This window comes from Bombina bombina, chromosome 6 (assembly GCF_027579735.1).
Source record: "Bombina bombina isolate aBomBom1 chromosome 6, aBomBom1.pri, whole genome shotgun sequence".
Classification (NCBI taxonomy): Eukaryota; Metazoa; Chordata; class Amphibia; order Anura; family Bombinatoridae; genus Bombina; species Bombina bombina.
Window position 1 is genome coordinate 906,592,322 of NC_069504.1, and position 26,431 is coordinate 906,618,752.

General features: G+C 40.4%; 1 protein-coding gene across 2 annotated transcripts in view; it reads left to right on the forward strand.

Moving 5' to 3' along the window:
• DPP8 (dipeptidyl peptidase 8) overlaps positions 1-26,431 on the forward strand; it is a 352,338-nt gene that overhangs the window by 75,835 nt on the left and 250,072 nt on the right. For both annotated transcript variants that reach the window (XM_053718538.1, XM_053718537.1), the window contains exon 8: positions 20,849-20,977. In XM_053718538.1, coding sequence (XP_053574513.1) covers positions 20,849-20,977 — 129 coding nt within the window. The remainder of the gene's footprint in view (positions 1-20,848; positions 20,978-26,431) is intronic.

Here is a 26,431-nt window from a genome sequence, read left to right on the forward strand (position 1 = left end):
AAAGAGAGGCGTTCTTACGCTGTGTAGAAGACCTATATACCATGGGAGTGATCTGCCCAGTTCCGAAAACAGAACAGGGGCAGGGGGTTCTACTCCAATCTGTTTGTGGTCCCCAAAAAAGAGGGAACCTTCAGACCAATTTTAGATCTCAAGATCCTAAACAAATTCCTCAGAGTCCCATCCTTCAAGATGGAGACCATTCAGACTATTTTACCAATGATCCAGGAGGGTCAATATATGACCACCGTGGACTTAAAGGATGCGTATCTACACATCCCTATCCACAAAGATCATCACCAGTTCCTCAGGTTCGCCTTTCTGGACAAGCATTACCAGTTTGTGGCTCTTCCCTTCGGGTTGGCCACAGCTCCCAGAATTTTCACAAGAGTTCCATTCCTGGGAACTCTGAGAGATTCGGTGGACATGAAAATTTTTCTGATGGAGGTCAGGAAATCAAGGATTTTAACCATCTGCCGAGCTCTTCATTCCATTCCTCGGCCGTCAGTGGCTCAGTGTATGGAGGTAATCGGATGAATGGTAGCGGCAATGGACATAGTTCCGTTTGCTCGCTTGTATCTCAGACCACTGCAACTATGCGTGCTCAAACAGTGGAATTATGCAGATTTATCTCCTCAGATAAATCTGGATCAAGAGACCAGAGACTCTCTTCTTTGGTGGTTGTCACAGGATCATCTGTCCCAGGGAATGTGTTTCCGCAGGCCAGCATGGGTCATAGTGACGACGGACGCCAGCCTATTGGGCTGGGGTGCAGTCTGGAATTCCCTGAAAGCAATTCTAGAACTGAGAGCGATATTCAACGCGCTTCTGGCGTAGCCTCAGCTGGCTTCGGCCAGATTAATTAGATTTCAGTCGGACAATATCATGACTGTAGCATATATTAATCATCAGGGGGGAATAAAGAGTTCTCTAGCGATGATAGAGGTTACCAAAATAATTTGATGGGCAGAGACTCACTCTTGCCATCTATCAGCAATCTATATCCCAGGAGTGGAGAACTGGGAAGCGGATTTTCTAAGTCGTCAGACTTTTCATCTGGGGGAGTGGGAACTCCATCCGGTGGTGTTTGCACAATTGATTCAGCAATGGGGCACACCAGAATTGGATCTGATGGCGTCAAGTCAGAACGCCAAATTTCCTTGTTACGGGTCCAGGTCAAGGGATCCTCAGGCATTCCTGATAGATGCTCTAGCAGTACCCTGGTCGCTCAACCTGGCTTATGTGTTTCCACCATTTCCTCTCCTTCCTCGTTTGATTGCCAGAATCAAACAGGAGAGAGCTTCTGTGATTTTGATGGCACCTGCGTGGCCACGCAAGACTTGGTATGCAGACCTGGTGGACATGTCATTTCTTCCACCATGGACTCTGCCACTGAGACAGGACCTTCTGATTCAAGGTCCGTTCCAGCATCCAAATCTAGTTTCTCTGCGGCTGACTGCTTGGAGATTGAACGCTTGATTTTATCCAAGCGGGGTTTCTCTGAGTCGGTCATAGATACCTTGATTCAGGCTCGAAAGCCTGTCACTAGGAAAATTTATCATAAGATATGGCGTAAATATCTTTATTGGTGCAAATCCAAAGGCTACTCATGGAGTAAGATCAGGATTCCTAGGATTTTGTCCTTTCTCCAAGAAGGATTGGAGAAGGGGCTATCAGCTAGTTTCTTAAAGGGACAGATATCTGCCTTATCAATTCTACTGCACAAGCGTCTGGCAGATGTTCCAGACGTTCAGTCGTTCTGTCAGGCTTTAGTTAGTTAGAATCAAGCCTGTGTTTAAACCTGTTGCTCCGCCATGGAGTTTGAATTTAGTTCTTAAAATTCTTCAAGGGGTTCCGTTTGAACCTATGCATTCCATAGATATTAAGCTTCTATCTTGGAAAGTTCTGTTTTTAGTTGCTATCTCTTCGGCTCGAAGAGTTTCTGAACTATCTGCATTGCAATGCGACTCGCCTTATCTTGTTTTCCATGCTGATAAGGTGGTTTTGTGTACCAAACCTGGATTCCTTCCTAAGGTTGTTACTAATAGGAAAATCAATCAGGAAATTGTTGTTCCTTCTCTGTGTCCTAATCCTTCCTCTAAGAAGGAGCGTCTGTTGCACAACTTGAACGTGGTTCATGCTTTGAAGTTTTACTTGCAAGCAACCAAAGATTTCCGTCAAACATCTTCTTTGTTTGTTGTCTATTCTGGAAAACGTAGAGGTCAAAAAGCTTCGGCTACCTCTCTTTCTTTTTGGCTGAAAAGCATCATCCATTTGGCATACGAGACTGCTGGACAGCAGCCTCCTGAAAGGATTGCAGCTCACTCTACTAGAGCGGTGGCTTCTACATGGGCTTTTAAAAATGATGCTTCTGTTGGACAGATTTGTATGGCTGCGACTTGGTCTTCGCTTCATACCTTTTCCAAATTTTCCAAATTTGATACTTTTGCTTCTTCGGAGGCTATTTTTGGGAGAAAAGTTCTTCAAGCAGTGGTGCCTTCTGTTTAACCATCTGTCTTGTCCCTCCCATTCATCCGTGTCCTGTAGCTTTGGTATTGTATCCCACAAGTAAAGAATGAATCCGTGGACTCGTTGTACCTTATAGAAGAAAAGTAAATTTATGCTTACCTGATTAGATTAAAGTGAAGGTAAAGTTACCTCAGTCTCTTTCCAGTATTCCGTTTATGGAGTCAAATAAATATAGGTTTAATTCATCATTTTTTTCTGATCTGCGTATAAACCAAGTTTTAAGGCAATTTATTAAATATTTTTAGTCAACCCGAAAATATATATTTTTTTGTACCTATTGATCACATTTTTTAATTCTCCTATTGAAATGTAGGCTGTTAGGCGACCGTCACTAGACGTCATCCGCCCACTTATTCAAGAGCGCATGCGCAATACAATTTTCTGTGGATTCCACACTGCGTGCGCTCCCGTTTTGCGCATGCGTTCTAGATTTAGGTAGGAATCCCTTAATACGTGGTCGGCAGCATTGGAGTGTAGCGCATGCGCAATTTAATTCAGAAACATGAACGCGCTGTTGAGAGCGGGTGGGACCGCTCAAGACGTCACAGCTGTCAGAACAGGGAAGTAGGGCTTGGGAGGAGTCGGCGGCCAAACGGTGAGGGAATGTGAAATATTTTTTTACCGTTAAATATAACAGTAATAAAAAAAAAAACTTGGGAAATACATTAAGGTACTATTGATAAATGGTTGGTTAGCTGAAATTCCGGATAACTTTACCTTCACTTTAATTTCTTCTATGGTACGAAACTTCAGTCACCTCTGCACCTTGTAGTTTCTCCTTTTTCTTCCTGTACCTTCGGTCAAATGACTGGGGGGTGGAGCTAAGGGAGGAGCTATATAGACAGCTCTGCTGTGGTGCTCTTTGCCACTTCCTGTTAGCAGGAGGATAATATCCCACAAGTAAAGGATGAATCCGTGGACTCGTCGTGCCATAGAAGAAATTAATTTATCAGGTAAGCATAAATTTACTTTTTTACAAATTTGTGAGGGGTGTATTCACTTTTGTGAGATACTGTATATGAAATTCAAATTCCCTGCGCTCGGCCACACCCACTTCAAAATTTAATTTTTCTGCGGGCTAACAGTTTGCATTGTTGTCCTATCAGCGCTATAGCTACAACAAAAGTGCCATATGGGTAAAATTCTGACTGGACAACAATTCAAACCTTTAACTCAAAGGAAAGATTGATTTGAAGTGGGTGATATTTGAATTTCATATCTATATTAAAAAGTAAGTTATAGTGCATCTTCATTACAACTGATGAATTCAACAACATCTAAACTATCACTAAAGGGGAGAATTTACTTTACCATCACTTTAATCTTTTTGAAAGGCTTTATTTATGTAATTTATTTTAAAGGGACACTGAACCCAAATGTTTGCTTTCGTGATTCAGATTGAGCATGAAATTTTAAGCAACTTTCTAATTTACTCCTATTATCAAATATTCTTTATTCTCTTGGTATCTTTATTTGAAATGCAAGAATGTAAGTTTAGATGCCGGCCCATTTTTGGTGAACAACCTAGGTTGTCCTAGCTGGTTGGTGGATAAATTCATCCACCAATCAAAAACTGCTGTTCAGAGTTCTGAACCAAGAAAAAAGCTTAGATGACTTCTTTTTCATATAAAGATAGCAAGAGAACGAAGAAAAAATGATAATAGGAGTCAATTAGAAAGTTGCTTAAAATTGCATGCTCTATCTGAATCACGAAAGAAAAATTTTGGGTTCAGTGTCCCTTTAAGTCCTTATTGACTTTTTGATATAATTGATTTCAATTATTTTCCTTTTACTCAAACTAATAGTTTTAATTTACCCACTATGGCAAAAATACAGTAGTTTAGGGCTGCAACTAACGATTATTTTCATAATCGATTAATCGGCCGATTATTTTTTCGATTAATCGACTAATCGGATAAAAAGAGAATCAATAATAGTTTTAAATAAAATCCACATTATGAGTGTTACAAATATAAACTTCAGACGAAAACTTTACATTAACACAACTGTTTCTTAAATTTTTAAGCAGCAGAGCACAGTTTTATAATTATACAAAACAAAATCACAAACTGTTTGAAAAGAGGTAGAACTAGAAAGATTAAGACTATCACTGTTAATAACATTCTGCTATTCACTCTTTCAGAAACTTTGCATTGAAATGCAAAAATCTCAACATGTCCACATGCTTCTGGCTAAGGCTGGTTCTCTGTTTGCAGCTATATTTCCTGCAGCAGAGAAAAGGCTGTTGAGGTGTATAAGTAGGGTTTTGCCAATTTCACCAAAGTGGGATATTTATCTTTGTTAGCTCTTCACCAATGCTAAGTGTTTTCTACCTTGGCAAGGGACCTCTCAATAAAGTAACCCTTGACTTCATTCTAACATAAAAATATCTTAAATATCTATATGCAATGGTAAATAACCAGCTATAAGGTTAGGGGAAATATCTAGTCCGCTCTAAAAATAACGAATATATACTTATAAAGGTTGAATCTGGTACATATTATTTAAATTTATTAAAAATATAAAAAAACAAGATCAAAAGCGCTAAGGACTGTATATCAATAACAGGACAAAGCCTTACACAGTACATATAATCAGCAATAGCAAGCAATACGCTAATAATTGTGCAAACAGATAATAGTGCACATCAATTTAAATAACACCCATTAATCTAGGACTAGCAAGGCACTATATCATGAAAAGCATCGTTCCAAATCACCAGATTTAATATAAACAATCCAAATGATGACTATTATATCTGGGTTGCACATAAGCCAGGGGTAGTTGTAAACGTATACTGTCCTGAAAAGGTGAAAAGTAGACGTCCTTTAGGCTAAGGACATAACCATAAAACACAATACCATGTGCAGGAGTTCATTGGAGTGAAGCAGCTGGTGTTGTGCACAGACCAACTAATTGCAAACCAACTAATCGATTAATCGATTATGAGATTCGTTGACAACTATTTCTTTCATGTAATTAGCAAGAGTCCATGAGCTAGTGACGTATGGGATATACATTCCTACCAGGAGGGGCAAAGTTTCCCAAACCTCAAAATGCCTATAAATACACCCCTCACCACACCCACAATTCAGTTTTACAAACTTTGCCTCCGATGGAGGTGGTGAAGTAAGTTTGTGCTAGATTCTACGTTGATATGCGCTCCGCAGCAAGTTGGAGCCCGGTTTTCCTCTCAGCGTGCAGTGAATGTCAGAGGGATGTGAGGAGAGTATTGCCTATTTGAATGCAGTGATCTCCTTCTACGGGGTCTATTTCATAGGTTCTCTGTTATCGGTCGTAGAGATTCATCTCTTACCTCCCTTTTCAGATCGACGATATACTCTTATATATACCATTACCTCTGCTGATTCTCGTTTCAGTACTGGTTTGGCTATCTGCTATATGTAGATGAGTGTCCTGGGGTAAGTAAGTCTTATTTTCTGTGACACTCCAAGCTATGGTTGGGCACTTTGTTTATAAAGTTCTAAATATATGTATTCAAACATTTATTTGCCTTGACTCAGAATGTTCAACTTTCCTTATTTTCAGACAGTCAGTTTCATATTTGGGATAATGCATTTTAATTTAACATTTTTTCTTACCTTAAAATTTGACTTTTTCCCTGTGGGCTGTTAGGCTCGCGGGGGCTGAAAATGCTTCATTTTATTGCGTCATTCTTGGCGCGGACTTTTTTGGCGCAAAAATTCTATTTCCGTTTCCGGCGTCATACGTGTCGCCGGAAGTTGCGTCATTTTTTGACGTTATTTTGCGCCAAAAATGTCGGCGTTCCGGATGTGGCGTCATTTTTGGCGCCAAAAAGCATTTAGGCGCCAAATAATGTGGGCGTCTTATTTGGCGCGAAAAAATATGGGCGTCGCTTTTGTCTCCACATTATTTAAGTCTCATTTTTTATTGCTTCTGGTTGCTAGAAGCTTGTTCTTTGGCATTTTTTCCCATTCCTGAAACTGTCATTTAAGGAATTTGATCAATTTTGCTTTATATATATGTTGTTTTTTCTCTTACATATTGCAAGATGTCTCACGTTGCATCTGAGTCAGAAGATACTACAGGAAAATCGCTGTCAAGTGCTGAATCTACCAAAGCTAAGTGTATCTGCTGTAAACTTTTGGTAGCTATTCCTCCAGCTGTTGTTTGTATTGATTGTCATGACAAACTTGTTAAAGCAGATAATATTTCCTTTAGTAAAGTACCATTGCCTGTTGCAGTTCCTTCAACATCTAAGGTGCAGAATGTACCTGATAATATAAGAGATTTTGTTTCTGAATCCATAAAGAAGGCTATGTCTGTTATTTCTCCTTCTAGTAAACGTAAAAAATCTTTTAAAACTTCTCTCCCTACAGATGAATTTTTAAATGAACATCATCATTCTGATTCTGATGATTTCTCTGGTTCAGAGGATTCTGTCTCAGAGGTTGATGCTGATAAATCTTCATATTTATTTAAAATGGAATTTATTCGTTCTTTACTTAAAGAAGTACTAATTGCTTTAGAAATAGAGGATTCTGGTCCTCTTGATACTAATTCTAAACGTTTGGATAAGGTATTTAAAGCTCCTGTGGTTATTCCAGAAGTTTTTCCTGTTCCTAATGCTATTTCTGCAGTAATTTCCAAAGAATGGGATAATTTGGGTAATTCATTTACTCCTTCTAAACGTTTTAAGCAATTATATCCTGTGCCGTCTGACAGATTAGAATTTTGGGACAAGATCCCTAAAGTTGATGGGGCTATTTCTACCCTTGCTAAACGTACTACTATTCCTACGTCAGATGGTACTTCGTTTAAGGATCCTCTAGATAGGAAAATTGAATCCTTTCTAAGAAAAGCTTATCTGTGTTCAGGTAATCTTCTTAGACCTGCTATATCTTTGGCTGATGTTGCTGCAGCTTCAACTTTTTGGTTGGAAACTTTAGCGCAACAAGTAACACATCGTGATTCTCATGATATTATTATTCTTCTTCAGCATGCTAATAATTTTATCTGTGATGCCATTTTTGATATTATCAGAGTTGATGTCAGGTTTATGTCTCTAGCTATTTTAGCTAGAAGAGCTTTATGGCTTAAAACTTGGAATGCTGATATGGCTTCTAAATCAACTTTACTTTCCATTTCTTTCCAGGGTAACAAATTATTTGGTTCTCAGTTGGATTCCATTATTTCAACTGTTACTGGTGGGAAAGGAACTTTTTTACCACAGGATAAAAAATCTAAAGGTAAAAACAGGGCTAATAATCGTTTTCGTTCCTTTCGTTTCAACAAAGAACAAAAGCCTGATCCTTCATCCTCAGGAGCAGTTTCAGTTTGGAGACCATCTCCAGTCTGGAATAAATCCAAGCCAGCTAGAAAGGCAAAGCCTGCTTCTAAGTCCACATGAAGGTGCGGCCCTCATTCCAGCTCAGCTGGTAGGGGGCAGGTTACGTTTTTTCAAGGAAATTTGGATCAATTCTGTTCACAATCTTTGGATTCAGAGCATTGTTTCAGAAGGGTACAGAATTGGTTTCAAGTTGAGACCTCCTGCAAAGAGATTTTTTCTTTCCCGTGTCCCAGTAAATCCAGTAAAAGCTCAAGCATTTCTGAAATGTGTTTCAGATCTAGAGTTGACTGGAGTAATTATGCCAGTTCCAGTTCCGGAACAGGGGATGGGGTTTTATTCAAATCTCTTCATTGTACCAAAGAAGGAGAACTTTTTCAGACCAGTTCTGGATCTAAAAATATTGAATCATTATGTAAGGATACCAACATTCAAGATGGTAACTGTAAGGACTATCTTACCTTTTGTTCAGCAAGGGAATTATATGTCCACAATAGATTTACAGGATCATATCTGCATATTCCGATTCATCCAGATCATTATCAGTTCCTGAGATTCTCGTTTCTGGACAAGCATTACCAGTTTGTGGCTCTGCCGTTTGGCCTAGCTACAGCTCCAAGAATTTTTACAAAGGTTCTCGGTGCCCTGCTGTCTGTAATCAGAGAACAGGGTATTGTGGTATTTCCTTATTTGGACGATATCTTGGTACTTGCTCAGTCTTTACATTTAGCAGAATCTCATACGAATCGACTTGTGTTGTTTCTTCAAGATCATGGTTGGAGGATCAATTTACCAAAAAGTTCTTTGATTCCTCAGACAAGGGTAACCTTTCTGGGTTTCCAGATGGATTCAGTGTCCATGACTCTGTCTTTAACAGACAAGAGACGTCTAAAGTTGATTGCAGCTTGTCGAAACCTTCAGTCACAATCATTCCCTTCGGTAGCCTTATGCATGGAAATTCTAGGTCTTATGACTGCTGCATCGGACGCGATCCCCTTTGCTCGTTTTCACATGCGACCTCTTCAGCTCTGTATGCTGAAGCAATGGTGCAAGGATTACACGAAGATATCTCAATTAATATCTTTAAAACCGATTGTTCGACACTCTCTAACATGGTGGACAGATCACCATCGTTTAATTCAGGGGGCTTCTTTTGTGCTTCCGACTTGGACTGTAATTTCAACAGATGCAAGTCTCACAGGTTGGGGAGCTGTGTGGGGATCTCTGACGGCACAAGGAGTTTGGGAATCTCAGGAGGTGAGATTACCGATCAATATTTTGGAACTCCGTGCAATTTTCAGAGCTCTTCAGTTTTGGCCTCTTCTGAAGAGAGAATCGTTCATTTGTTTTCAGACAGACAATGTCACAACTGTGGCATACATCAATCATCAAGGAGGGACTCACAGTCCTCTGGCTATGAAAGAAGTATCTCGAATTTTGGTTTGGGCGGAATCCAGCTCCTGTCTAATCTCTGCGGTTCATATCCCAGGTGTAGACAATTGGGAAGCGGATTATCTCAGTCGCCAAACGTTGCATCCGGGCGAATGGTCTCTTCACCCAGAGGTATTTCTTCAGATTGTTCAAATGTGGGAACTTCCAGAAATAGATCTGATGGCGTCCCATCTAAACAAGAAACTTCCCAGGTATCTGTCCAGATCCCGGGATCCCCAGGCGGAGGCAGTGGATGCATTATCACTTCCTTGGAAGTATCATCCTGCCTATATCTTTCCGCCTCTAGTTCTTCTTCCAAGAGTAATCTCCAAGATTCTGAAGGAATGCTCGTTTGTTCTGCTGGTAGCTCCGGCATGGCCTCACAGGTTTTGGTATGCGGATCTTGTCCGGATGGCCTCTTGCCAACCGTGGACTCTTCCGTTAAGACCAGACCTTCTGTCACAAGGTCCTTTTTTCCATCAGGATCTGAAATCCTTCAATTTAAAGGTATGGAGATTGAACGCTTGATTCTTGGTCAAAGAGGTTTCTCTGACTCTGTGATTAATACTATGTTACAGGCTCGTAAATCTGTATCTCGAGAGATATATTATAGAGTCTGGAAGACTTATATTTCTTGGTGTCTTTCTCATCATTTTTCCTGGCATTCTTTTAGAATACCGAGAATTTTACAGTTTCTTCAGGATGGTTTAGATAAGGGTTTGTCCGCAAGTTCTTTGAAAGGACAAATCTCTGCTCTTTCTGTTCTTTTTCACAGAAAGATTGCTATTCTTCCTGATATTCATTGTTTTGTACAAGCTTTGGTTCGTATAAAACCTGTCATTAAGTCAATTTCTCCTCCTTGGAGTTTGAATTTGGTTCTGGGAGCTCTTCAAGCTCCTCCGTTTGAACCTATGCATTCATTGGACATTAAATTACTTTCTTGGAAAGTTTTGTTCCTTTTGGCCATCTCTTCTGCCAGAAGAGTTTCTGAATTATCTGCTCTTTCTTGTGAGTCTCCTTTTCTGATTTTTCATCAGGATAAGGCGGTGTTGCGAACTTCTTTTGAATTTTTACCTAAAGTTGTGAATTCCAACAACATTTGTAGAGAAATTGTGGTTCCTTCATTATGTCCTAATCCTAAGAATTCTAAGGAGAAATCGTTGCATTCTTTGGATGTTGTTAGAGCTTTGAAATATTATGTTGAAGCTACGAAATCTTTTCGTAAGACTTCTAGTCTATTTGTTATCTTTTCCGGTTCTAGAAAAGGCCAGAAAGCTTCTGCCATTTCTTTGGCATCTTGGTTGAAATCTTTAATTCATCTTGCCTATGTTGAGTCGGGTAAAACTCCGCCTCAGAGAATTACAGCTCATTCTACTAGGTCAGTTTCTACTTCCTGGGCGTTTAGGAATGAAGCTTCGGTTGACCAGATCTGCAAAGCAGCAACTTGGTCCTCTTTGCATACTTTTACTAAATTCTACCATTTTGATGTATTTTCTTCTTCTGAAGCAGTTTTTGGTAGAAAAGTACTTCAGGCAGCGGTTTCAGTTTGAATCTTCTGCTTATGTTTTTCGTTAAACTTTATTTTGGGTGTGGATTATTTTCAGCAGGAATTGGCTGTCTTTATTTTATCCCTCCCTCTCTAGTGACTCTTGTGTGGAAAGATCCACATCTTGGGTAGTCATTATCCCATACGTCACTAGCTCATGGACTCTTGCTAATTACATGAAAGAAAACATAATTTATGTAAGAACTTACCTGATAAATTCATTTCTTTCATATTAGCAAGAGTCCATGAGGCCCGCCCTTTTTTGTGGTGGTTATGATTTTGTATAAAGCACAATTATTCCAATTCCTTATTTTATATGCTTTCGCACTTTTTTATCACCCCACTTCTTGGCTATTCGTTAAACTGAATTGTGGGTGTGGTGAGGGGTGTATTTATAGGCATTTTGAGGTTTGGGAAACTTTGCCCCTCCTGGTAGGAATGTATATCCCATACGTCACTAGCTCATGGACTCTTGCTAATATGAAAGAAATGAATTTATCAGGTAAGTTCTTACATAAATTATGTTTTTCATAATCGATTATTATCGATTATGCCTATTAGTTGTAGCAGCTCTACAGTAGTTCTTATAAATTGCAGAGAAAGAATAGATGATACATAATTGGGGAGATCCTTATATACTGTAAAATTGAAGTATTGGTTACTAAGACATCTATACTATTAACCACTCAAATTAAGCAAAAATCTATATAGTTGACCTCAGTGATGTGATATTTAAACGCCATATGATTTTCAATAACAAGCGTATTCATATTGGAACAAACATGCTGATTTTCTTCCCTCTGTTACTCGGGTAAAAAAAAGACAACTTTTTACATACAGCATACTGTATTTTATTTTACCTAATGGGGTGTATTGAATGGCTTACAAGTAAATCCTTTACCTTTATTTTGTCATTTGAAGTAGCTACATTTTGCCCACTCACACTGAAAATTGCAATACTTAAAGGGACATGAAACCCAAATTTTTGTCTTTCGTGATTTAGAAAGAACATGTAATTTTAAAGAACTTTCTAATTTACTTCTATTATCTAATTTGCTTCATTCTCTTGATATCCTTTTCTGAAAGCATATCTAGATAGGTTCAGTGGCTGCACATGGATGCTTTGTGTGATTGGCTCACCCATGTGTATCAGTATTTCTTCAACAAAGGATATCTAAAGACTGAAGCAAATTAGATAATAGAAGTAAATTGGAATGTTGTTTAAAATTGTATTACTCTATCTGAATCATGAACAAAAAATGTTGGGTTTAGTGTTCCTTTAAAGGGTCAGTCTACTGTAAAGTTGTTTTTCCCTTTAATGTGTTTCCATTGACTTGCTATACCAGCAGCAGAGTAAAAGTGAATGAGAAATTGCTTCTTTAGGTTTTATTTAGAATATTACATTGCTGATTTTCTTCCTTGACACCACAGCCCATCAAAATGGTTTGAGCTTGCAGGGAAATCAGATCTCCTTATGCTATCACTTTCAGTACACCCAAATGCTTCCTTATCTGTGTTTGTATACCAAATCCTAATACTTAGAGAGAACAATTGCAGTATTGTCCACAGAAAATGTTGCCAGCCGGGTGGTATTATGAAGTAACCAGTTGTGCAATATTTTCTAATATTATATAATTTTCTGCTATGCAAAGCACAAATTAATTGCGTACTTTAATATAAATGTATTCAATTATAATTTGAGCAATAAAAAAATTTAAATTTTTAATATTAGCATTTTTTTGTTATTGTTAATATTGGCTAGATTTTAGCCGGGTGGTGAGTAAAATCTCCAGAAGGTAAAATGAATCATTGGGAACAAATTAAGGGGGAGAAAATGTTAGGGTGAACTGTCCCTTTAAGAACTGGTTATAGAAAAGCTTTTAACAAGAAGACATAAAATTATAAGACATAAAATTCCCAATTGGGGGTGGGGGTGGGGGGCATAGAGATAATAAAATTAGATCTCATTACTTTATCACATTGTGTACATATACCTGCTTCTTTATCTTATATCGGTCCATAAACCAAAGACCAATACTTGGAGAAAACAATGGAAAATTTAATATTTTATTATCTTATCTCTTCTTTACCTCACTGGGAGTGAAATTTCTTCTGCTGGCTGTGTTTACACAGCTTATTTATAGCTTGGACCTAAGGCCAGAAACTTTCAGAATAGGTGGGGATAGCACAGGCTAAATCAACTATTTCAAATGTCAATATAAGGGTAAAGGAAAAACTTGTAAACAATTTAATACACTCCAGCAGGTAAACTGGATCATTGGGAACAAATTAAAGTGCAGAATATTTTTGAGTAAACTGCCCCTTTAAAGGGACAGTAAACTTATAAAATAATGTTATATAATGCTACACATAGTGCAGCATTATATAACATTATCTTAGCGGCAGGTGACAAAAACAAAAGCATTGCGAGATATTTAATATCAAACGGGTTTTAATACAAAATATCCCGATTCCCATACATAAAGCTGATATAATAAAATATAATAAATCATTCTCCAAATTCATCTGGAAAGGTGCAAAGGCACGCATAGCGGTAACTCGTCTGATGAATGAGAAAGCATCAGGACTAGCTCTTCCAAATATACAGGCATATAGTATAGCGGCTTGTGTTAAGATAGCTGTTGATTGGTTAACAGAAAAGGAACTGGTAACCTCTTTTGAGCTTGAATCTGTATATGTGACTCCTTTTAGACTGGATGCAATTTTACATTGTCCTATTACTTCTCTTCCTTCGAAGGTTTTCTCTCTGGTAACATTTAGGAACATTATTACAGCGTGGCAAAAGTTCTGTGGGGAGGTAGGATGTTCCCCTTATGTTTCTAAATATTTACCCATCTTAGGTAATCCATCCTTTCCGCCTGGACTAACAGATGAGGTCTTTAGACAGTGGGCTATAAAAGGTCTGAAATATATTTCACAAATATTAGATACAAATTTAGACATTATATCTTTTTTGGAATTGTGCAATCAATTCGGGCTCCCAAAGCGAAACTTTTACACTTATCTTCATGTAAGACATTTTGCTGTTGAACTAAAACAAACGTATGGTCAAGATTGGGCACTTCAGAATGTTCAACCTAAGATTAATGCCTATAAGTTGGGTGTGTACTCTACTTCTTTTTACCAACTTTTTGGAAAACGGTCTTCTAAAAGCCAAATAGAATACATTGTTTCTAAATGGAGGAACTTTTTTCCAGATATGGATTGTCAGATAATAATGGATACCTTCAAGTCTTTAGACCAGGGGTGTCCAAACTTTTTTGGAAGAGTGCCAGATTTCATGAAGTGAACATGTGCGAGGGCCGACCATTTTGCCTGACATTCTTTGAACCATTTTAAAATAAATGCAAAATAACTATTTTATGCAAAGTTTATTGAAAACGGCATACTTTTACATTTTGTGACTTGGATGACAAATCTAAACAGGTGTTAAATCACTCTGCCTTTAATATAAAAAAACAGGAAGCTGAAATATGTCAGGAACATTGTAAAGTACATTACGCAAACTAATAAAGGTTGTCTGTCAACTTTTAAGTTCAGAAAATGTGAACAGGAACATAACACCAAGTATACATGTGTACATTGAATTCCTTATCAACAGCCACAGTCTCTTGGCATATCAGACAAACACAGTGATTCTGTATTTCAGTGAAAAAATATTCAATTTTCCACCTGTCCTGGAAGCGGCGTCCCTCACTATCAACTTTTCTTTTCTTATTTATAGTTGCCATTATTAAAAATGGATACAGTCCAGTATTATATAACTATGTGTATGTAATTATAGATCTCTTATGCATGCAACCAAATATGCAACTGTGAATACTACTCTCCTCAGAGTCCCACTAATGCGGTTAAAGTACACAGGGTAGGTATGTAAATGTTCATAACGTTTCTCCCAAGAAAAAGCTGTGTATGCTGTGCCTTTTACGTTTTTACATTGGATGACATGTCATAAATTGAACTTTTTATACCTTGAAATATCTCCTTGCTTATTCCTGTGAGAAGTTTTGGTGCTATTATGAAAATTGGCCAGATTCCTATTCGTCTGAGATCTCGCGAGATTTGGGCTTTCCCCTTCTTCCTGTGCCGGCTAAAGACGTCAAACCAGAGATCTCAGGAGTCCTGAGCGGCGCTCGGGGACTCACTGAGCGGCTCTCTGGGACTTAACTGAGCGGCGGTCGGGGACTCACTGGGGGGCCGTATAATGTATATTTGTAAAATTATCTGTGGGGCCATATCAGTCCGGTACTCGTGCCGCAATTGGCCCGCGGGCCGGACTTTGGACATGCCTGCTTTAGACAAAGCTGGGTCCCAACGGCATGGAGAGAATCGCAGATTAAAATAACCTTAATGACATATTTGACTCCAGCAAGATTATCGAAGTGGTATAAGATAAATTGCTTGTGTTCTAGATGTAGTTCCCCTAATGCAGACCTTTTTCACTATTTCTGGGCTTGCCCAAAAATTGGGCAGTTCTGGAGTAAAGTAGGATATTGGATGAATGCAACTTTAAATATAGAATACAAGATTCAGCCGAAGGAATTTTTTTTTTTTAGTTAAAGCTCAAAGATCGGCAGTGAATGTAAAGTTAATTAATACAATTATATTCCTTGGGCGCAATTTGATTCTGAGATCATGGAAAGCGAAAAGCGCACCCAGCCTAAAAGAACTTAGAAAAGCCTTGATTTCCCAATGTCTTCTAGAACAATGCAACTTACAAAACCCAAATTATGAGCGGGTGGCACTGTTTTTTTTTATTTTTTTAAAGGAGCTTTATTAAAAAAATAAACAAACATTATACATGAAAGTCAATGGTATGGCATGAACGAATATACAGCATTTGACAAAGCTTTGACAATCATTTTGCTCCATTTTTACAATTTTTAGAAATTTTCTGTAACATGATATATAACTTTTGTAGATGGGCCCAAAAATTGGGCAAAACAAACACATAAAAACCTAACAGGGCCAGTTGGAGTAAAATAAAAATGATATTGACTTATTTCAGTATGTTGTCACTACTAAGATGGCCGGTCCTTGCGTACCCCTCGACTTCATGTGAATAAGGGAATAGTCAGAGAATAGAAAGGGAGATATAGGGTGCTGAAATAGAGAGAGGTGGAAGAGAAAGAAGGGTGAAAGAAGGGGGGGGGGGGTGAAAGAAGGGGGGGGGGGAAATTAAAAGGGAATAGGTAACTCACATTGTACAACTATCTGTTAAGTTACAGTGGTTCCAGGTCTACTAACTAGCCCGCCAGGCAGGCACCGTCCCACATCTGCAGCAGCGTCATATAGACGTCCAGCTTCTGAATCCTAACATAGTGATATTTTTCCAGAAGCAGGATGTCCTGCACACTTTGTTTCCAATCCGCCAGCGTGGGAATCTGAGCTGATTTCCACCTCCGGGGGACAAGGTTCTTGGCTCCTGTCAACATCAATTTTAGAAGTGTCTTTTTCAGACTGTCCTTTATTTTGTTGGGAAAATGGAACAACAAAATCTCTGGGATTTTTGGAATATCCATCTCCAGAATCACCTGAATCTCCCGCCAAACGGAGGTCCAGAAGGGCTCCAAGAGGGGGCAATCCCACCAGATATGTAAAATCGTTCCTGTCTCCCCGCACCCTCTCCAGCACCTGTCTGAAACTCTAGGGTAGATTGCTCGAAGCCTAGATGGCGTAAGATACCATCTGCTCAGGAACTTGTAGTGAGACTCTTGTATACGAGCTGAGACCGAGACTGTCCTGGCAGCCAGAAAAATACGCTGCCACGCCTCCTCGGACAAATCCGTTCCCAACTCTCTGTGCCACATTCTGGTATAATTTGGAAGGGGGCTGTCCTTGGGGTGAAGGAGAAGAGCGTAAATGATAGAGGTCAAATGTCTGGATGGAGTTTTTTTCGTGCATAAAGCCTCGAAGGGTGTGGGGTCCCTCAATAAATGTGTCTTATGTTTGTGGGTGCTTATGAAATGACCTATTTGTAAATAGGTAAACCAAGACAATGGGATCTCGGGGAAGTCAGCCAAAATCTCTTCCCTTGTCTTTATTCTCCCCATAGAAACAAAGCTGGCCACTCTGTTACCGAACACTCTGCTCTGTTCCGGGGGTATTCTAGACTAAAGTGGTAGGTCGGGGTTGGAATATATAGGCGTCAGGGGGGAATACAATGTTGAGACATGGGAGTCCACTTTTATCGTAGTATCCCATACGCTAAACAGCTCCTCCAACAGGGGGTACTTCCGCACACAGGAAGATCTGTACTTAGCAGCCGTCCACAATAGGGGCGACAGTTCCTGCACTTGTAAAGCATCCTTGTCAATAGTAATCCAATCTTTTTGTGGGTTACCCTGGCACCACTCAACTATTCTCTGCAGGATCACTGCTTTCCTGTATAGTCTGAGGTCCGGGAGGCTCAGTCCGCCATCTTCCCTAGCTAAATACATCGTTTTTCTGCTTACTCTCGGTCTGATCCCCTGCCAAACATATTCCTCAATTAAGCTTTGGAACTGTGTGAGGAAGGTAGGAGGTAAAGGGATAGGTAGTGTTTGAAACAAGTACATTATTCTTGGGAGAACATTCATTTTCACTACCCCTATTCTTCCCAACCAAGAGATTGTTTTGTGTTTCCACCCCGAAAGGTCAGCCGCAACTGTACGTCTAAGCGACATGTAGTTAGCCTCAAAGAGGTCTGCAGCTGAGACAGCTAAGTGTATGCCAAGATATTTCAGTCGGCTTTCTTTTATTTGAAACGGGCTGTGTTCCTTGAGCCATCCCATTACAAGTGGGTCTAAGTTGACTCCCAGAACCTCAGACTTAGTGGCATTCAGTAAGAAGTTTGAGACCCTACCATATTTGTCAAACTCCTGTAGCAAGGCAGGGACCGATGTCTCAAGATCTCTCAGTGTGAACAGAAGATCATCGGCATACATACATATCTTACATTCCCGATCTCCTATTAGATATCCTTTGATTTGTTTGCAATCGCGGATATTACACGCTAGGGCCTCTACCGAAATGGCAAACAGTAAGGGGGATAAGGGACACCCCTGCCTGGTGCCATTTGAAATATCGAATGACTCGGAAAGAAGACCATTGACCCGTATCCTCGCACTTGGAGAGGAGTAGAGGCTAAAGACTGTGTTAATGAACCGCCTCCCAAATCCCATTCTCCCCAGGGTGCCTCTAAGGAACTGCCTGTCGAAAGCTTTTTCCGCGTCAGTCGACAACAGGGCGAACGGCAGCCCCCGGTCGACAGAGTGTGAAATCAGCTGCAACACCTTAAGGGTGTTATCCCTAGCTTCCCTACCCGGTATAAATCCGACCTGATCTAAAGCAATCAAGTCTGGTAGGTACTTATTAACTCTGTTTGCTAACACCTTCGCCAAGATCTTGACGTCAGTGTTCAGCAAAGATATCGGCCGATAACTTTGCGGTTTGTCTGGGGCCTTTCCTGGCTTTGGTAATACTGTTATGTATGCCGATAGCATAGATGCCGGTAATACCCCATTGTCAGGTAAAGTGTTGAACAAGTTCTGGAGGTGTGGCAGAAGCTCCGGGAGAAACGCCTTGTAGTATTTTGCACTTAGCCCATCTGGGCCAGGGCATTTACCACTCGGGAGGCTTTTCAGCGCGTTCGCTATCTCCTCCTCGGACAGGGATGTCTCCAGAAAGGCCCCAGCTTCTTTGTCTAAGGTTCGGAGCTGAGTGGTCGTGAGGTAGTCTTGGACCAATTGGCTCTGTGTAGGCATGTCCCCTGATTGAGTGGCCAGGCTGGTTTTGAGATTGTACAGGCCATCGTAATAAACACGGAATACTTCCGCTATACCACGGCTGTCCCGGTGGGTCACATTTCTGTGATCCTTCATGGAATATACATAAGCTTTGAGTTGGGATCGCTTTAGTGTCCTGGCCAGTAATTTACCAGCTTTATCCCCCTCCTCATAGTACCTTTGCCTAAGCCAGATCGCTATTTTATGATTTTCATCACGAAGAAGCTGTCTAAAATCCAATCTGGCTTGTGCCAGTCGATTGTCAATATCGCTATTTAAGGGGTTTTTCTTATGTTGTTCCTCTAATATCTTAATATCAGTTAATAATTGGTTATATCTCAACCTTTTTTAATTCTGCAATCTGGCTTTATGCTTGATAAGATGACCCCTAACAACACTCTTATGGGCCTCCCACACAGTGGAGAGGGGCATATCCTCTGTTAAATTCAATTCGAAGTATTCTCGCATACGCTCTGAGACATCCTCCAGGATGACCGGATCACCCAAGAGGGTCTCATCCAGTCTCCAAATATAGGAGGTAGCAGGCATATCGGGCCACAGCATTTCAAAGGAGACCGGTGCGTGGTCAGACCATGTAATTGGGGCAATATCACTACGTTGCACATATTCAATACCATGAGAGTTTGTAAAAAAATAATCTATACGGGAGTATTTCCTGTGCGGGTTGGAATAAAATGTGAATTCTGTCTCAGTGGGGTGTAACGTACGCCATATGTCATGCAGCAAGTGACCTCTAAGCATCGTGTTGATGTGTTTCAATATATGATGAGGCACGCTTGAGAGGCCATTGGAGGTATCCTGTTTTGGGACTAATGGAGCATTAAAGTCACCCCCCATGATGAGAATTCCTTTAGAATGTTTTTTAAACATTGGAAAACGTTTATCTTATCTCTCCCAGTTTCTGCCCAAATTGTTTTAGTTAAGCCATTGATGAAAACAACTTATATGCAGTTACAAATGCTTGCTGGACATTTACCTATTATTTGGCTGAATAATGCTGATGAGATATTAAGAGCTCAACAGAGCGGAGGGGATGGTGAGAGATAGGATGGGACCTTTCCTTTTTTTTTTTTTTTTGTTAATTTTAGGAAATTGGTAAACTTAACAACAGAAGAAAGTTAATCCTCAGATATAAATATATGGTGGTATCTTTTTTTTTTTTCTTTTTTTTTTTTTTTCTTAGTGTCATGTGTGACCCCGGATGCATTCTGAATATGTTATATTATGTGTGACTCTTCTGTTGTTATGAGATAAATAAAAGTAAACCCCCCCCCCCCCCGAAAAAAAACGGGTTTTAAAAGCGCTTTGCAGGCGCACTGTCTAATCACAGCACCCCCGATCGAGCTATTGAAATGAATGTAGCTCGCTCCCGCTCTGGCTTGGTAGCGGGAGCGAGCTACATTCATTTCAATGGCTCGATCGGGCATGCTGAGATTAGACAGCGCGCCTGCGAAACGCTTTTAAAATTCAAGACCCGCTCAGAAGATCCTGGAGCGGAGAGCTGCTAAATCCAGGTTTAATATAAAATATCTCGCAATGCTTTTTTTTTTTTTGCTTTCTGCCGCTAAGATAATGTTCTATAATGCTGCACTATGTCCTTCTGTGTATATAGTTAGAGATAATATAAGTATGATTTTTTTGTAAATATAGAAAGATAGGCTAATGAGGTCTGCTCTTCCTGCAAGGACATTCCATTTTATTGGGTTGTGGTTTCAAAGATCAGAAACTGAGGTGTGTGTATTCTGCAGTTTAGTTCACTTTCGAATGCGGAAGTTGAAGGCTGCTTTCTGGTTTCAGCTCGTTTTGGAGCCGAATATCCTCTTGTGCAAGTGAAACACACTAAGATCTGGTTTTGCACAGATCTTAGTGTGTTTCACTTCCACAAGAGGATATTTGGTTCCGAAAAGAACTAAATGCCGAAAGCAGCCTCCGACTTCCACATTCAACAGTGAACGAAACTGCAGAATACACACCTCTAAGTCATCTAAAGTAGCAATTTCCAGTACATTTTAAACTCAGAGGAAATATATTTTACAATACATTGTCCCTTTTAAAATTCTTCATTATTTGTAGGTATTATATTGGGTTATCCTCCCTGTTTTAATTTTATTTTATTAAAAAATATAAAAAAATAACCGTCACTTGTTGATTAATCCCAGACTTGGTTTAGGATAGCATTTAAATTAATTTGTGCATTCTGTTTTCCAGCTGCTACAGGTGGTCAGATCTTGCGCATCCTCTACGAAGAGAATGACGAGTCTGAGGTTGAGATTATCCATGTAACATCCCCAATGTTGGAGACCCGAAGAACAGACTCCTTCCGGTATCCAAAAGCAGGCAAGACCTCTCCTGAAAATCCTTGTATCTCAGAGCACAACAGCTATAATCACTTCTAGTCCATGTTTAAAAACATCTGTCTTCGCTTCAACGTAACTGTTTTGAAATAATTTAAATCTGTAGTTTTTTAGCAAGACAAGGAATTCACCCCTTACACGTTGTCTTGTTTTCCAATTTGAGAGCACTTATAAATGAGCTTTCTCTTGTAAGGTGTATCCAGTCCACGGATCATCCATTACTTGTGGGATATTCTCCTTCCCAACAGGAAGCTGCAAGAGGATCACCCACAGCAGAGCAGTCTGTATAGCTCCTTCCCTTAATTGCAACTACCAGTCATTCTCTTGCAGCTCTCGACAAGATAGGAAGTAGCTAGAGAGATTTGGTGATTATGTAGTTTATCTTCAATCAAAAGTTTGTTATTTTCAAATGGTACCGGAGTTGTACTGTTTTAGCCTCAGGCAGAAAGTTGAAGAAGAGTCTGCCTGTGGTTTTTTGATGATCTTAGCAGTTTGTAACTAAGATCCATTGCTGTTCTCACACATAACTGAAGAGATGAGGTAACTTCAGCTGGGGGAATGGCGTGCAGGGTCTCCTGCTATGAGGTATGTGCAGTTTAAATTTTTCTAGAGAAATGAACATGCTAGAAAATGCTGTTAATACCGGATTTATTTAAGGTAAGCCTGATTACAGTGATTTAATAACGACTAGTATCATGCTTGCTGTAGAAGGTAATATTCTTATTACTTTTCACATTACTGAAAATAAGATAACGTTTGCTGGAAGGGTTTAAACGTTTTTTTCTTCATATTGGTGATAAAACTTTATTGGGGCCAGTTTTTTCCACATGGCTGGCTAGATTTTTGCCTAGGGTTATTTCTGCTAGGCCCTTTCACTGTGAATACAGGTTGGGAGGGGCCTATTTTCGCGCCTAAATGCGCATTAGATTTTGCAAGTGAGACATCCAGTTAACCTGAAGGAGTTCCCTGAACACTTAGGACCTCTTCAAAAGGGTTTTTGTGCCTTCAAAAGTCGTTGTATCGGCAGGTAGGGCCACAGCAGAGCTGTGGCAGTTTGTTGTGACTGTTAAAAAACGTTTATTTCGTTTTTTTGATCCGTTTTTGAAACTAAGGGGTTAATCATCCATTTGCAAGTGGGTGCAATGCTCTGTTAGTCTATTATGCACACTGTAAAAATTTCGTAAGATTTACTGCTTTTTTTCACTGTTTTTCAATTTCTGACAAAAATTGTTTCTCTTAAAGGCACAGTACCGTTTTTATTTTTTGCTTGTTTACATTTATTAAAGTGTTTTCCAAGCTTGCTGGTCTCATTGCTAGTCTGTTTAAACATGTCTGACATAGAGGAAATTCCTTGTTCATTATGTTTGGAAGCCATTGTGGAACCCCCTCTTAGAATGTGTACCAAATGTACTGATTTTACTTTAAGTTATAAGGATCATATTCTGTCTTTAAAAGATTTATCACCAGAGGTAACTGACAAGGGGGAAGTTATGCCGACTAGCTCGCCCCACGTGTCAGAACCTTTGACTCCCGCTCAAGAGGCGCCAAGTACATCTAGCGTGCCCATGGAGTTTACTTTACAAGACATGGCGGCAGTTATGGATCATACCCTTACAGCAGTATTGTCCAAACTACCAGGGTTTCAAGGAAAGCGAGACAGCTCTGGGACTAGAAAAAATACAGAGCACTCTGATGCTTTAGTAGCTATGTCTGATACCCCCTCACAATATGCAGAAGCTGAGGCAGGAGAGCTTCTTTCTGTGGGTGATTTTTCTGATTCAGGGAAGATTCAACCTGATTCTGATATGTCTTCATTTAAATTTAAGCTTGAACACCTCTGCGTGTTGCTCAGGGAGGTTTTAGCTACTCTGGATGACTGTGACAACATTATAGTGCCAGAGAAATTGTGTAGATTGGATAAATACTATGCAGTGCCTGTTTATACTGATGTTTTTCCAATACCTAAAAGGTTTTCAGAAATTATTGCTAAGGAATGGTGTAGACCAGGTGTACCGTTCTCTCCCCCTCCTATTTTTAAGAAAATGTTTCCAATAGATGCCGCTACACGGGACTTATGGCAAACGGTCCCTAAGGTGGAGGGAGCAGTTTCTACCCTAGCTAAGTGTACAACTATTCCCGTCGAGGACAGTTGTGCTTTCCTAGATCCAATGGATAAAAAGTTGGAGGGTTACCTTAAGAAAATGTTTATTCAACAAGGTTTTATTCTCCAGCCTCTTGCATGCATTGCCCCAGTCACTGCTGCTGCGGCCTTCTGGTTTGAGTCTCTAGAAGAGGCCTTACAGGTAGAAACTCCATTGGATGATATACTTGACAAGCTTAAAGCGCTTAAGCTAGCCAATTCATTTGTTTCTGACGCCGTTGTTCATTTAACCAAACTAACGGCTAAGAACTCAGGTTTTGCTATACAGGCGCGTAGGGCGCTATGGCTTAAATCCTGGTCAGCTGACGTTACTTCAAAGTCTAAGCTTCTCAACATTCCCTTCAAAGGGCAGACCCTATTCGGGCCTGGACTGAAGGAGATCATTTCTGATATTACTGGAGGAAAAGGTCATGCCCTTCCTCAGGATAGGTCTAATAAATTAAGGACCAAGCAAACTAATTTTCGTGCCTTTCGAAACTTTAAGACGAGCGCGGCATCAACTCCTTCTAATGCAAAACAAGAGGGAAATTTTGTTCAGTCCAAGCTGGTCTGGAGACTTAACCAGGACTGGAACAAAGGTAAGAAGGCCAAGAAGCCTGCTACTGCCTCTAAGACAGCATGAAAGATCAGCCCCTGACCCGGTAACGGATCTAGTAGGGGGCAGACTTTTTCTCTTCACCCAGGCTTGGGCAAGAGATGTCCAGGATCCCTGGGCGTTGGAAATTGTGTCCCAGGGATATCTTCTGGACTTCAAAGCTTCTTCCCCAAAAGGAAGATTTCACCTCTCACAATTATCTGCAGACCAGATAAAGAGAGAGGCATTCTTACATTGTGTTCAAGACCTCCTAGTTATGGGAGTGATCCACCCAGTTCCAAAGGAGGAACAGGGACAAGGCTTCTATTCAAATCTCTTTGTGGTTCCCAAGAAAGAGGGAACCTTCAGACCAATCTTAGATCTCAAGATCCTAAACAAATTTCTCAGGGTCCCATCTTTCAAGATGGAGACCATTCGAACCATCCTACTTATGATCCAGGAGGGTCAATACATGACTACCGTGGACTTAAAGGATGCTTATCTTCACATTCCGATACACAAAGATCATCATCAGTTTCTCAGGTTCGCCTTCCTAGACAGGCATTACCAGTTTGTGGCTCTTCCCTTTGGGTTAGCTACGGCACCAAGAATCTTTACGAAGGTTCTGGGGTCACTTCTGGCGGTCCTAAGGGGCATAGCAGTAGCCCCTTACTTAGACGACATTCTGATACAGGCGTCGAATTTCCAAATTGCCAAGTCCCATATGGACATTGTTCTGGCATTCCTGAGGTCTCATGGGTGGAAAGTGAACGAAAAGAAGAGTTCTCTATCCCTTCTCACAAGAGTTTCCTTCCTGGGAACTCTAATAGATTCTGTAGAAATGAGGATTTACCTGACCGAGGACAGGTTGTCAAAACTTCTAAATTCCTGCCGGGTTCTTCATTATATTTCCCGCCCTTCGGTGGCTCAGTGTATGGAAGTAATCGGCTTAATGGTAGCGGCAATGGACATAGTTCTGTTTGCCCGTCTACATCTCAGACCGCTGCAACTCTGCATGCTCAGTCAGTGGAATGGGGATTACACAGATTTGTCCCATCTTCTAAATCTGGATCAAGAGACCAGGGATTCTCTTCTCTGGTGGCTATCTCGGATCCATCTGTCCAAAGGTATGACATTCCGCAGGCCAGATTGGACAATAGTAACAACAGATGCCAGCCTTCTGGGCTGGGGTGCAGTCTGGAACTCTCTGAAGGCTCAGGGGTCGTGGAATCAGGAGGAGGCACTTCTTCCAATAAACATTCTGGAACTAAGAGCGATATTCAATGCTCTTCAGGCTTGGCCTCAGCTAGCGGCAGTGAGGTTCATCAGATTTCAGTCGGACAACATCACGACTGTAGCTTACATCAACCATCAAGGGGGAACAAGGAGTTCCCTAGCGATGTTGGAGGTTTCAAAGATAATTCAATGGGTAGAGATTCACTCTTTCCATCTATCAGCTATCCATATCCCAGCAGTAGAGAACTGGGAGGCAGATTTTCTAAGTCGACAGACTTTTCATCCAGGGGAATGGGAGCTCCATCCGGAGGTGTTTGCACAGTTGATTCAACGTTGGGGCAAACCAGAACGGATCCAGGTCCAGGGATCCCAAGGCAGCGCTGATAGATGCTCTAGCAGCGCCTTGGTTCTTCAACCTGGCTTATGTGTTTCCACCGTTTCCTCTGCTCCCTCGTCTGATTGCCAAGATCAAACAGGAGAGAGCATTGGTAATTTTGATAGCACCTGCGTGGCCACGCAGGACTTGGTATGCTGATCTGGTGGACATGTCATCCTTTTCACCATGGATTCTGCCTCTGAGGCAGGACCTTCTACTTCAGGGTCCTTTCAACCATCCAAATCTAATTTCTCTGCGATTGAATGCTTGATTTTATCAAAGCGTGGTTTCTCCGAGTCGGTCATTGATACCTTAATACAGGCGCGAAAGCCTGTCACCAGCAAAATCTATCATAAGATATGGTGTAAATATCTTCATTGGTGTGAATCCAAGGGTTACTCACGGAGTAAGGTCAGGATTCCTAGGATATTATCTTTTCTCCAAGAAGGATTGGAGAAGGGTTTGTCAGCTAGTTCCTTAAAGGGACAGATTTCTGCTCTGTCTATTCTTTTACACAAACGTCTGGCTGAGGTTCCAGATGTTCAGGCGTTTTGTCAAGCTCTGGTTAGAATCAAGCCTGTGTTTAAACCTGTTGCTCCACCATGGAGTTTAAATTTAGTTCTTAAGTTCTTCAAGGGGTTCCGTTTGAACCTTTGCATTCCATAGATATTAAGCTCTTATCTTGGAAAGTTCTGTTTTTAGTAGCTATCTCCTCAGCTCGAAGAGTTTCGGAGTTATCTGCTTTACAATGTGATTCCCCTTATCTCATTTTCCATGCGGAAAAGGTAGTGTTACGTACCAAACCTGGTTTTCTACCTAAGGTGGTATCAAATAAGAATATCAATCAGGAGATTGTTGTTCCGTCACTGTGTCCTAATCCTTCTTCGAAGAAGGAACGTCTATTACACAATCTTGACGTGGTTCGTGCTTTAAAGTTTTATTTACAAGCTACTAAAGATTTTCGCCAAACATCTGCATTGTTTGTTGTCTACTCTGGACAGAGAAGAGGCCAAAAGGCTTTGGCAACTTCTCTCTCTTTTTGGCTAAGAAGTATAATCCGCTTAGCTTATGAGACTGCTGGCCAGCAGCC